A 14368-nucleotide genomic window follows, 5' to 3' on the forward strand; every position below is an offset into this window, starting at 1 on the left:
ATGGTCTCGATCTCGTGACCTCGTGATCCACCCGTCTCGGCCTCCCAAAGTGCTGGGATTACAGGCTTGAGCCACTGCGCCCGGCCTGCATTTTCTTTTTTTAAAATTTTTATTTTGCTTTAAGTTCTGGGATGCATGTGCAGAACGTGCAGGTTTGTTACACAGGTATACATGTGCCATGGTGGTCTTCTGCACCCATCAACCCGTCATCTAGCTTTTAAGCCCTACATTTCAACTTAACAATATTTTCAACTTACAGTGGGTTTATCTGGATGTAGCTAGTATTAGAAGTTGATGAGCATCTATAAGTATGTACTATATATCTATATGTATACATCACTCTTTGCCTCAGTATCTTCCACTGACTTCCCAATTCATTCAGAATAAAATCCAAAATCCTTACCATGGCTTACAAGGCTTTACATGACCTGTGTTCTGACACTTATGTGACCTTATCTTCATCTTCTCTTCCTTTCACTCACGATGCTTCAGCCACAATGGCCTCCTTGCTCTTCCTCAAATGGGCTGAGTGTTACCCTACCTCAGAGGGTTAGCTTTTGCTGTTTCCTCTTCCAGGTATACCTTTGTCCTAGATACTGGCAAATCTCATTTCCTTGCTTCTTTAAGTTCTCTGCTTAAATGGCACTGTATCAATAGTTCCTTGGTCATCCTATCAAAAACCCAGGCTTTTGGTTTCCTAATCCTGTTACTCTCTTTCCTTTACCTCGCTCTTTTCTCTCAGAGCTTTTTCACAGTCGATGCACTATTTATTTGTTTATGTTTTCTTCTCCTCCATTACAATGAAACTCCAGGGAGTTATTTGTTCCCTGAAAAATCTCCAGCTTCTAGGATCACGGCTGACACATAGTAACATGCTCAGTCAGTATTTGTTGAATGAATGAAGGAATATTAACAAAGTTAGGCCTATATAGCACAACTCATCTCCTTGTTTACTGAATTGATGATCTGTGTCTTTATAAAGGACTTTTACCACTGTGAAATAGTTGAGCCTTGCTACATCCAACCAACTAACCGATAGACAAGTGAGTAAAGGATAGATGTGTAACTAATAGGTTTAATAAACAAAATGAAATGAAAACAATCATTATTGGTTACATTAAAACAGGAAATGAAAGCCTCTCAGATTGTCAGACTTTGAAGATACATGTTCTTAAGGACAACTCTTTAGATGACATTATCTATGAGCCTGACTTTAGCCAAAGCAAATGTACAAATGAATTTTGCCTTTTGGTGGTCTCGTCAACTTGATGTCTACAGACGATTCCATCTACTTCATCTATGTTGACTAGTGTGACCAATGGTTCTGCTGTATTCTCTGTCTACATTCAGCTAAGACTTTTCACTTCCCACAATTTCGGTATTCTCACGTTTGAGATCACAGGGTCACGCTTAATGACCTCTAAGGTTGCATCCTGTACTAATGTGTCTTCACAGCACTTCCTACAATTGAATTTGATGAATTAACTTTGTAGTGACCTTTTTCATGTACCGTACGTAGAGATTTACTGTATTCTCTCTGAGTTAAAGGATCATGCCAATTTTCTTCATTGCTATACCCCCAGCATTTAGTGTCTGACACAGTAAGTTTCCAATAAAAAACTGCTGATTGAATAAATTCTGGCATGAATGAAATAAATGAATGAAAGCGATTCTAAAAAGGGTGTTCACAAACATACCAAGCTTACTTTTTGATAACTTGTGGGAAGAGGTTATCATCTTCTTCCTACGAAACCTACCAATCTTATTTTATTTTTAAACTGGGGCTTTGAGATGTCATGATATCAATGGACCCATTTTAGTAATTTTCTGTTTCATTCTTCTTAAGTGGAAATCTTGCCTTTAATATTTTAATGTTAATGCTATCTTACAGGTACAGGGTCTAACTCACTTAAATCCATGCTCAGCACACGTAAAAAGCCAATGTTTTAATTTCCAAAGACACGCTTCAAACCCCGTGACATGAAAACAGTGCTGCCTGATTGGATTTTCCCCATAACGAATGGAGGCCATAAGAAGGACTTATGTCTAGTATCAATTATTCATACTCCAACAACTTGTGCATCCACAAGTTACAGCTCAACCTCTTTACCAACAATAAAATGCATCTTTGAACAGAATGCAGGTTGCTGTCAGGTAAAAATATATCTTGACTTGAACAATGGATATTTGCATCCATCCCTGGGAGGCAAGGGCACAAGGCCATTACTTGGGTGAAACAGAACTGTCAAAACAGAACTGCGGCAAGAGAGGCCAAAGTACAACTTGAGATATTCTTGCTATTGAAACACCAGTCTATAAAGTTTGAAGAAGAGAAGGGAAGTAGAACATTTCTTAAACCCACCTGCTCCTCAGATCAGCACAGTCAAATAAGCGATTCATTGCTAATGGCATGTTAGCATCATTAAATAACCAAAATAGTTTAGAAGTAATGATACCTCTGTAATTATAGGCTCTTTTTTCTTTGGGGTTGATAGTGAGGTAACTGAGGAAGTGAAATCTTGAGAAAAATTTAGGGCAGGACAATTCTTTTTTAATGCAATTGTCTATTGTGGTACACTAAATACCAGTAGCATCTCCCTAGATGGTGCATCACCTGGGATCCTACTGCACTGTTTCAAAAACCCCTTGGCCTGGGGTGACAGCGATGGTACCATTACTCATGGTGAATCATACCCATTTAAAAAGCCAGCATAGAAAAGGGGTAGAAGGGGAGGAGGAGAGCTGCTTCTTATAATCACTTCGAATTTGAGAACTTTGGACTTATATCCAACTTTGCCCTTATTAGAGTATTTGTGCAACTACATTCTACACTGTAGATTATAGCTCTATAAAACACATTTGATAACTGATTCAACACATACTTCTTATTCAGTGCCTACTGTGGGTGCTAGGTATAGAGTCGTGCATTGAGCGGACTTAACCCCTGTTCTCAGGGAGTTTACAGTCTAGTGGAGGAAGGGCACAGAGCAGAAAGAAGTAAACACACATTTATTTAACTACATCTTGGGATAAGTGCTACGAAGGCAGGGTATAGGGAATGTTGATGCAGAATAATGAACAAGGTGTTGTTGGAGACCTGCTCAGATCAGGTTGTCAGTGAAGGCTTATTTCATGGTTTGGTATTTAACATGTGATCTGGCCTACATAGCGGCTCTTGTCTGTAATCCTAACACTTTGGAAGGCCTGGGCAGGGGTATCGCTTGGGGCCTGGAGTTGGAGACCAGCCTGGGAAACATTGTGAGATCCCATCTCTACAAAAAATAAATAAAAAATTAGTTAGCCATGGTGTTGAGCACCTATTGTCCTAGCTACTCCAGAGGCTGATGCAAAAGGATTGCTTGAGCTGAAGAGTTGGAAGCTGCAGTAAGTCATTATTGCATCACTGCCCTCCAGCTTAGGCAACAGAGTGAGACTGTGTCTCTAAAAAGAAAAATTAAAAAAAGTAAGACCTGAGGAATGAGAAACAGTCAGCTATGTTCCAGATAGGAATCAGAATGTGCAAAGGCACTGAGTTTGGAAAGAGCATGTCAACAATAACCTGAACCAACAGTTGTGTAGAGAAGTGGCACAGCACAGTGGATAACAGCAAGGATGCTGTGGTCTCTCTGCTCAACTTTGCATGCCATGGTTAGATGTGTGACCTTGGAGAAGTTAAGTAACCGCTCTAAAAATCAGTTTTTTCACCTGTTAAATGCAGATAACATTATAATTGTATGAGGTAACATTTGTAAAGAGCTTAAAATAGTGCTTGATACACATTAAGTGCTATGTGTTTGTTAAATTAAAAAAATAATATGTAGGAGAGTGGAAAGAAGTGTCGAGCAACTGGAGTCTGTATCCAAGGATTGCTACCAAAAAGCTGTCCCATCAGCAGTAACTTTGAACAAGTCTCTCATCTCTTCTGTGTCTGTTTTCTCACTTAATAAGTGTTACACAAAAATATCCTATGGTGTCTCTATAAGAGTCTATATGATTCCTTTTTATTGGTTTATTCATCCTTGACTGCTGCCATGCACATTTTATTCTTTTTTTAATTTTAATTTTTTATTATACTTTAAGTTCTGGGATACATGTGCAGAACGTGCAGGTTTATTACATAGGTATACATGTGCCATGGTGGTTTGCTGCACCCATCAACCCATCATCTACATTAGGTGTTTCTCCTAACGTTATCCCTCCCGTAACCCCCCACCCCCCAACAGGCCCCAGTGTGTGGTATTCCCCTCCCTATGTCCATGTGTTCTCATTGCGCAACTCCCACTATAAGTGAGAACATGCAGTGTTTGGTTTTCTGTTCCTGTGTTCATTTGCTGAGAATGATGGTTTCCAGCTTCATCCATGTCCCTGCAAAGGACATGAACTCACCTTTTTTTATGACTGCATAGTATTCCATGGTGTGCCACATATTTTCCATCCAGTCTATCATTGATGGGCATTTGGGTTGGTTCCAAGTCTTTGCTATTGTGAATAGTGCTGCAATAAACATATGCGTGCATGTGTCTTTGTTGTAGAATGATTTATAATCCTTTGGGTATATACCCAGTAATGGGCTTGCTGGGTCAAATGGTATTTCTGGTTGTAGATCCTTAAGGAATTGCCACACTGTCTTCCACAATGGTTGAACTAATTTATACTCCCACCAACAGTAGGAGCATCTGCTGTTTCCTGACTTTTAATGATTGCCATTCTAACTGATGTAAGATGCTAGCTCATTGTGGTTTTGATTTGCATTTCTCCAGTGACCAGTGATAACGAGCTTTTTTTCATATGTTTGTTGGCCGCATAAATGTCTTTTTTTTTTTCTAAAGACAGAGTCTGGGTGCAATCATAACTCACGGCCAACCTCCAACTCCTGAGCTTAAATAATCCTCCTGCCTCAATCTCCAGAGTAGCTAGGGCTATAGTTGCTCACCACCATACCTGACTAGTTACAAACTTCGTGTGTGTGTGGAGATGGCATCCCACTATGTTGCCCAGACTAGTCTTTAACTCATGGCCTCAAGCAACCCTCTTGGCTCAGCTTCCCAAAATGTTGGGATTACAGGTGTGAGCTACTGCACCTAGCCATTTTGTTCTTAAGAAGACAGTGGCCTTGCAGAAGTCTTCATCATCTGAAAGTTGGTTAGTGGTAGAGTTGAGACTAGAACCCAGGTCTCCTGCTTGCTTTCTCAAATAAACACATAATGCAAACACAGAACAGTTGAGAAGAGATGCTGGTCTATTTTAATATATCAGTTGATATTAAAAGATATTTTAATATCAGATATTTTAAAATATTTTTAAAAGATATCTGAAAGTGTTGGATGAACAAAATGTCGAATAGAAACAAAAGGTAAGTTGACCACTGACATTAAACCTTTTTTGTACTGTGTGCACATCCCTTTTCCCTTTACAGATCTACTCTCCACACCCTCCCCTCTATTTCTGCCCAGGAGTCTACACTGCTTGGACTGCATCAAGGACTTCCCTTGACACTTGTGCTTCTGGTTGGATATTTTTAAATATCCACATATTTTTAAAAGAATGAAAGTGTCTCAACCAGGGCCTTGGGAAGAAGTAGATGGCCACCCATACTGAGTAATTTGAAGAGCGTTCACGTGGATAGAGTGAAGTGAAACTATAAGCGGTAGTGCAGTACTCCGTGACTAGCAGCAATAGGGAAACTTGGCAGCCCTGGGTCTAAAAGGGCAAAGAGAAGCTAGGGAATATAGCTGTTTGGAGAAGGCATCCCATGGGAATTGGAGTTTTGTTTGAGAGGCACCATCCAAATAAGTACTTCAAATAAGTATTCCATCCTCACTCTCCCTTTTCCTTCTGCTCTCCTGAATGGCCTCCCCATTGGCCAAATTCAACCAGGAGCACAAGTGTCAAGGGAAGTCCTTGATGTAGTCCAAGCAGTGTAGACTCCTGGGCAGAAATAGAGGGGAGGGTGTGGAGAGTGGATTTGTAAAGGGAAAGGGGATATGTACACAGTACAAAACAGGTTTAATGTCAATGATCTTCTTACCTTTTGTTTCTATTTGACATTTTGTTCATCCAACACTTTTAGATATCTTATGTCATGCCAGGTATTTGCTCAAAAAATCATTATATAATAAAGTGACGTGTGGTCCTCATTTTTATTTCTGCTGACATATTGTAAAGAACTTGTGCCAATATGATGGTCAATTCACATAAAAATTAAATAATGAGTTCATCTAAATTGTTTGATAGAATTATTCTATTAATTCATTTGAGTTTGGCAAAATCAAGTTTCAGGTAAGTACTACTTTATGGCTGCTTATGCTGTACTGGGAGAAAAGGGTTAGTCATTGAAATCATTGTATTCTGCATGTAACACAGAAGGCAGGAGCCCAGGCTGAGCTTAACTGCTCACTCTCAGTATTTGAAGGACTGAGCACAGGGAGCAGTTCTACCAAGATTTTCTTTGCATGAGAGAATAAGAAGTCTCTTAGGCAAGGTTCATCCTAGGGGAAGAAAGAGTTAGAATTATGTTCGCATAAAAATGTCCTATTTTTCAGAATTGTTTTAATATAATAAAAGCACAATGCCTATCACTAGAATTTGCCTAAAAAGATTATGAATTGACGTATTTACAGTATCCAAAGCTGCAAAATGGGGATAATAAGAATACCTATGCCATGGGTTTGAGAGGATTAAATGTAAATTAAATGTAAATTGCTTAGAACAGTGCTTGGTGCACACACACACACACACACACACGCACACACACTTACTGTTATTATTTAAGGTAACACATTTCTAGGGACTATTCCATTGAGAATCAACGTTTTTACAGTGGTATTACTACTTTTCAGAATGTGGATAAATGCACTATTTCTCTCCATACATATTAAATAATAATAGCACAAAAGCTGGATGCAATTTTATAACCCATTTTCAGCCAATTTTAGTGTTTTTGTTTCTTTTCAGAATATTCAGTAGTTTTTCAGCATACCCTGGAGAAATGGTAATGTGAAAACTATGGCATCTTATTTTAGTAAAATACCTTTAGTGTATCATTTGCACATTGTTTCTGAAGTCTAAATTGCATTAGAATCTATTCTATGGAAATACAATTCATGAAGCAATTATTTTCTGATATTTGGTTGGTATTCTTTTTATGTAAAAATGAGAAGCTTAATTTTGAGAATTATGAAAGTGCCTCTCCCAAACTGACATGTTGTCCGGTTCCCACTAAGTGAGTCATTCAAGGTGAGCACATTCCTCTCGTGAAGGGGCATGTGTTAATACTGCACTTAAAGGCGTGATCTAACTCTATCTGTACTGACATGTATCATCAATTAAAAACTATGAAACTACAGCCTTTGTTCAGTTGTCTGACTCATACCTTAGATTATGGACTACAGTTAGAATATGCTACTCTCTATAAACTCACTTCCTCTAATTCCTAAAGTTATTTTAATATTCCTTCATGTCAAATATTAGTTGCTTACTTAATATATTCAATCATTTTTACCATGTCCCAAATATCATGCAGGTACTCCCTGAGGACTACAAATACCCAAGGAACAGTCTTGACTCTCAAAGAGCTTAGAATCTAATGGAGGAGACAGACATTTACACAAATCTATTACAAGGCTACAAGAGAGGTATTGGATTAGGTACCAAACTGGCTGGAGGTGGGAAATGATTAATTCTGATTGGAAAATTTACCAGAGTCCTCTTCTCCAGATATCAGCTCTTTACCTAGATCTGGAAAGATGAGGAGGGTTTCCGCAGCATAAGTGAGGGTTTATCTATCCTCAGGCTAGGAGGTAAGGGAATTAGCACTGTGCGTTCAGCTGGTGGCAAGGGACACAGAGGGTGGTCTCCAAATGCATTTCACAGGTAAAGCAGGAGTTGAACTCTGAATGCTTTATCCCTTTGGATGGCTTTCAAGTTCCTTTCAGGTCAGTAGGGAAGATGATATGCAAAATGTGTGGTAATCAAGACATTAACTGATAAGGTACAAAAATGGGGAATCAGATCTCTTGGATCTCTTCAGATTTTAGTCAGAAAAAATTATTCATCTTGCAGGGTATGGAAACAATGCAAGGTATCTTATTCATTTATCAGCCATGATGAAACGAGAGTCAGAAAATGATTCCCTTGCTTCTTCCTCATGCTCAGAAATAGCAGGTATGGACCAGGTGTGGTGGCTTACACCTGTAATTTCAGCACTTTGGGAGGCCAAGGCAGGAGGATTGCTTGAGGCCAGAAGTTCGAGATCAGTCTGAGCAACATAGCAAGACCCTGTCTTTACAAAAAAATAAACAAATTTGCCAGGTTTCATGGCGCGCACCAGTATTCCCAGCTATTGGGGAGACTGAGGTGGGAGGATCATTTGAGCCCAGGAGTTGAGGCTGCAGTGAGCCAATGTCATTCCTCTGCACTCTAGCCTGGGCGACAGAATGAAACCCTGTCTCTAAAGAAAAAACAAACAACAATTAAAAAATAAATGACAGGTGATACACACTCAAAAGCTATTCATGACTGGGTTAGAAAAAAGGAGAACAGAGGCTGGGCACGGTGACTCATGCCTGTAATCCCAGCACTTTGGGAGGCCGAGGCAGTTGGATCACCTGAGGGTCAGGAGTTTGAGACTAGTCTGGCCAAGATGGTGAAACGCTGGCTTTACTAAAAATACAAAAATTAGCTGGGTGTGGTGGCTCGTGCCTGTAATCTCAGCTACTTGGGAGCCTGGGGCAGGAGAATTGCTTGAACCCGGGAGGTGGAGGTTGCAGTGAGCTGAGATCATGGCATTGCACTCCAGCCTGATCAACAAGAGCAAAACTCCATTAAAAAAAAAAAAAAAAGTAAAAGGGGAGCAGAGCAGAAATAGAAATCAAAGTCTAAATTTTTAAAAAACCAATTTCTCCTTCATGCATCCAGAGAAAGCAAATATTCCTAACACATGTTCCCACAGTTCCAAATATTTCCTTGGATTGGATGTTATTTTTAGGGAAGGCATTCAGGATTAGGTTAGGTAGCAACTTGATCCACTGAACACTCATCTGGGAACTTGTCTTGGAACTATTTTCTTGATGAAGACTAAATATCTTGGAACAGAGGTGAAACAAAGGTTAGAACTGGGACTATTTTAAGACTCGTCCATAAAGGTATGTGGTATGTGCTGTACTTCACTCCCTGCCTAATACGATGGGCCTTAGTCTAGCTCATAAGTGAAGTTCATGAGAAACACAAGCCTTGTGTATATCTTTTCAATATTTCTTAGGAATGTAGCACTTATCTAGTTAATGCGGCCCTTGCATGTTGCCAGCTCCATTCTGCTCTTGTCGGTTAAATGAAAGCAATTTGATCACAGTCAAGCATGGCCTTGGATTCTTTCAGCTGTTGAGTTGGTGCATTCTCGTTAGAACGAAGGTATTATTTTCTACGTTGCCTAAACTCTAAATAATCAATTTAAGGAGAATAAGATAAAATATCTTTGCTATGGTACACCCACTACTAAGATGGCCCTCAAAGCTCTCTGCCTTTTGGTTTCCATGTCCTTGTGTAATTCCCTTCTCTTTTATGTGAGATGAACTTAGTGTCCTGGTTCTAGAGAACAGATTATGGCAAAAGTGATAGATATCACCTCCAATATTAGATTTCAAAAGTCTGTGGCTTCTGTCTTTCTAGCGCTGTCTTCCACTCCATGGTTCTTGTTTGATTGCTTGCTCTAGGGGAGCAAGTTGACATATTTAAAGTTGTCCTACGGAGAGGCCCATATGCCAAGGAATTGAGGGTGGTTTCTGGCCAATAGCTAGTGAGAAAATGAAATCCCTAGCTCAAAGCCTTGGAGGGACTGAATCCTGTCAATGACCATGCATGGAAGTGAGCTTGGAAGCAGATACTTTCTTAGTTGTACATTGAGATGATGGCAGCCTGTGACAGTCCCTGAGTCAGAAGACCCAGATAAGCCACCCTCAGATTCCTGATCCATAGAAACTGAGATAATACATGTTTCAAGCCACTAAGTTTTGAGTTAATATGTCACACAGCAATGGATAATGAACGCACCTGTTTATCGAAGTGGTAAGGCTTGGGAGTGGGGCATAAAAGAAAGCGAATATGTATATTCAGTTGCATCTGTCAGAGTCACCAACCCAGGTGATCTTTGTGACTGATGTTCTTCATATACTGTTTATAATCATTGCAACCACCTGGCAAGGATGGTGTTATTCATATAGTTTGGATGAAACTGAGGTTATGGAAATGTTATTTGGCTCTGAACATGTAGTTAGAAGATGACAGAGATGAGAGAGGAACCAAAGTCTCCCTTACTCTGAAGCCTTGGTTCTGTCCTCTGCATTAGAGGGGTGTTAGAAGCCTGAGTGGGGTTAACTAGGCTGGAAATCAGAATCACCTGTGGCTTGTTTTATAGTTAATCATGTCACTTTCCTTTTCTGGAGGTCCTGACACTGTTTAAACTAACCATACTACACAGTACAGTTGCACCCAAAGAGTTTTGCCCTTGTACAAGTTCAGCCATATCCCATGCAGCTTGGGCCCCAAATCAGAGAATAAAAACTATGCATTGCAGATAGGTTTTGATTGAGAATATAGTAGTCCTTAGATGCCTCTGTGGTGATTAACAAGGTGACCATATGACTTTGGCATGCTGATGTTAGGTCATTTTAATTAAGTGAAAAATGAAAACAATAGTACCCAGAGCTCCACTATTTGATGAGCTTCATATATAGTCTTATGTGTCCCAGTCTCTTCCTCACCTGCAACCAAAAATTGGCAAAATGAGTTTGGTTAAACAAGGACAAGTTGGAAGTAGAGTGGATGTATGAGGAGTGCTGCCTTCATTTGGTTGTGGGAACAAGATTATGAAAAAACAGAAGGGTAGCCTACACCTTAGGAAGATGTAGGTAGCCCCAGATGATCCTGTAGTGGCAATTTGCCTTCTGAAGCTGGGTAGGCAGCTGCAGAATTGATTAGACTCTGAGAACAGGCTGCGGCTCTGTTTCACCAGCTCTAACATCAGGTCTAAGGTCTCTCTCCTATCATCAGCCCTTCAGCTCTTGCAACAGCTTTCCTGCCCATGGCTCTGGAGAGGGCCAGATAAGCCTCTCGCTGCTCATGGTTCTCCCCAAGTTACGGCCTTGCTTCCATGGGAGTGGACTCTCCACACACATAAGTGAAAGACATCACAACTAGCTGACAAAGTCCATAGTTTCTCCTGGAGGAGGTGCTTGGAGTGGTCTCTTTTTCAATGACTTCCTGCTATTTCACTGTGTTTTTGCATAGATTTCTCTAGAGCAGCACTACCCAATAATGTAGGTAGCCCTAGCCACATGAGGCTATGCAGCATTTGCAGTGGGGTTAGTGAGACAGATGAAGTAAATTTTTCATTTCATTTCATTTCAATTAATTTAAACTTAAGTGACCATATGTAGCTGGTGACTGTTGTGTTGGATAATACAGTTCTAGAGGTTGTTCTCATTGTATTGTTGTTTTGTTAATTTATTTTGGGCTGATATTTATTGGACACTTTCTATGTGCCTGGCACTATACTTAGAATTTTGTATATATTCATCCAGTTTTTGCAGAATGCAATGAGATTGATAATATTATTTACATTTTCCAGAGCAGAAAGTTGAATCTCAGAGATGAAGTAGCCTGCTTCAGATCACTCAGGCAGGAGACAGGATTCAACATAAAGTCTGTCTGGCTCCAGCCCTGTGTTCCTGTACAGAAGAATGAGGCAAAGTCAACAGGAATAGAGGGTTAAAAAAAATGGACACAAGACAATGAAAATATAATCTACGTTATAATAGGTTCTTTCATTTTATTGCTTATTGTAAACACTTTGGCCACAGCAAATGTTAGTTTTTTAAATAACCATAATTCAAAGCTTTCACATCCTATACTATCTTTCCCCAAGCATCATCATCTATGAAAACAACCAGTGAACTCCAACAGTCTATACTTGTAATGTGCTCATTTATGCTATTATGACACTTAATACAAATAGTAAAAATACTCATCTATTGTAGGCTTATGGGTTTGTAAAATGCCTTATGGGAGGCCATAAACAACTCAAAGAAGAGAGATGGTGTGGACTGAACTGGCTTCTATTTGGGGAAAATTTGCAGAACGTAGGAGGTATGCAATAAATGTTTATTGATGATGAAGATGATAAAACTCTATTTCTGCTGGTCTTTCCTTTCCATTTTTCTTAAAGAATATATGGTATATTTGTATTCAGCATTCTCAGAATCATCACAGGGACCCTGGCACTTTGAGAGTCATAGCTGCAGTGTAATTGGGTCTGACCACATGCAGAAGAAAAATAAATTAAAGCATAGGTACTATTAAAATTGTGCTGAAAACTTTATGTAAGTCGGGGAGCTCCTCACTAGAACAGGCTGAAACTCCTGAATGCTTCGCATCCTCATGTATAAGAAAATAATCAGTGCTTAAAAATCAAGGAAGTCATTCAAAACAAATTCAGCCTTTGGACCTTACTGGCAGGTAGATTATATTTCAGTCAGATCAATATCTTTCTAATATAGATATTTGAAAATCACATATACTACTTATAATGATGTAGTAAGTTTCTTATCTGCAAGTATAGGTACTATAACTTAAACCTTAAAATGCTTCATTTGATTTCTTAATTCAGCAAAATTCTTGGCACTTTTTGGGATTTCACTGAATTTTGATGATTATATTGGATTAAACATTTTAGATTTAATCGTAAAATGACACAAAAATCTAATCATCTATTTCCAATGTTCAATATACAATTTTTATAAATACCTGAAACAACTCATATAAAAATATAAAATGTTAAGGTCACTCACAGCAAAATACAGCACATTAGAATTATTTCTTATACATCTAAAGGTAGGCACTTCATAAAATTTGCATTTTGGCAAAAGGCAACAGTTTGATGTCAATATCTTAATTTTGTTACTAACTTTTTTAAGAGAATAGATTATCAAAATTTTACAAGAAGAAAAAAATAATAGTTTCAAAGATTTCCACAGAAGGGAATCTGAACTTCATTTCCCACTCTTCCTTCTTTTTGCAAGCCTGTTGTGTATCTTCATGGTCAAGTTCTGAGATTTTTGCTCCCTGACCTGAAATCCTGTGGGAATGTTTGATTTCTCATCTTTTACTCAGAAGTGATGTATCTGCTACCTGTGGAACTTGATACAATTTTGTTTTCTCCCCACAGTTGGAATAACCTTTATTCTGATCCACTATACAGTCAGATGATGTTTAGGTGGTAGTAGCTGGCATTGAAGAGTTCTTGGCTTCAAGTGGTTGTTGAGTCTTTTTGGTCTTGTTTTAACTCCGTAATTAAATAAATAAGATCCAACTCTTTCTGTTGTATTCACTATTGAACACATAGAAATTCACTTCACACCCACCTAAAACACGAGCAGAACTTTTGAGGCCCAATGGACCCATCTACTATTTGATTTTGTTATCCCTTCTGGAGCCTGTCTCTACCAAGACCTTCACAAAGCAATCTAGTCATTACTCCTTCTTGTACTAAAACCAGAGCACCCATCCTGTAACTTCCACCAGGACCTCAAACAGTGCTAGGCACATAGTAAGCTCTTAGGCACTTAAAATACATTTATTGATGAATGAAAGAATGAACAATTCTAGTTCTGACTTGTAAAGCTACATAGAATAAAGTTGCTTCCTTGTGTAGGCCAAATCATTCTCCCATCCTACTTAGATCTTCTTTTTTCCAGGATCAATACTGAAACTTCCTTCACCTTGGCCTTAAACAACATGATTATCAGATATTTTGTCAATTACATTACTCTTCTCTGAATGTGCTTAGGTGGATCAGCGGATCTCTTGAAATGTGGTTCCATAGAACCAAACATTAATACTCCAGATGGGGTCAGCTTTGAGCAGGGTAGAAACCCTATATCTCCTAGCAGGGATACTCCACCTGACATATTATCTGACCCCAAAAAGTATTCCTTGGAGCAATTCTTTCCTGCCTATTTCTGAGTAGAGGCATTTTATTCCAGGCAAGATCACCCATTGGCACATGTTCTGTTCTGGGAGACAGATTATTTCCTTGGGTTTCCAGGATAAGGAGGGGGTGGAGAACGCTGTGCTGAGCCCTGTGGGGTGGGGGAGTATGGAGGAGGCAAGTCTCCACAGTATTCCATCTCATGGTCGTAACCGTAGGGAGGTGGTGCTGCTGAAAAAGAAGGGGAAGAGAACATCAGGGAGTTAGCAAATATTTGCATTTCTACTGTGTTGAAGCCACTGGGCTAGACACTTTGGGAAGGGACATAAACTGTGGCTGCAAAAATCTTAGTTTTATTAGGTCGAGACCACATATGTATGAAAGGGT

The 14368-nt window shown here is 39.3% G+C and overlaps 1 protein-coding gene and 1 long non-coding RNA gene across 3 annotated transcripts in view; one reads left to right on the top strand and one right to left on the bottom strand.

Annotated features, from left to right (window-relative positions):
* Nucleotides 1-14368, top strand: part of LOC117095633 — a 148733-nt gene that overhangs the window by 107725 nt on the left and 26640 nt on the right. The gene's annotated exons all lie outside the window — the stretch shown is intronic.
* The window catches only part of CYYR1 (cysteine and tyrosine rich 1), a 108055-nt gene continuing 105480 nt past the window's right edge, over nt 11794-14368 (bottom strand). Inside the window, exon 4 of one of the 2 annotated variants that reach the window (XM_033232231.1) lies at nt 11794-14209. In XM_033232231.1, coding sequence (XP_033088122.1) covers nt 14079-14209 — 131 coding nt within the window. In that variant the 3' untranslated portion in view covers nt 11794-14078. Of the gene's footprint in view, nt 14213-14368 lie in introns of both variants that reach the window. The other variant, XM_033232230.1, reaches the window with a different exon arrangement.

This window comes from Trachypithecus francoisi, unplaced genomic scaffold (genome assembly GCF_009764315.1).
Source record: "Trachypithecus francoisi isolate TF-2019V2 unplaced genomic scaffold, Tfra_2.0 Lachesis_group14, whole genome shotgun sequence".
Classification (NCBI taxonomy): domain Eukaryota; kingdom Metazoa; phylum Chordata; class Mammalia; order Primates; family Cercopithecidae; genus Trachypithecus; species Trachypithecus francoisi.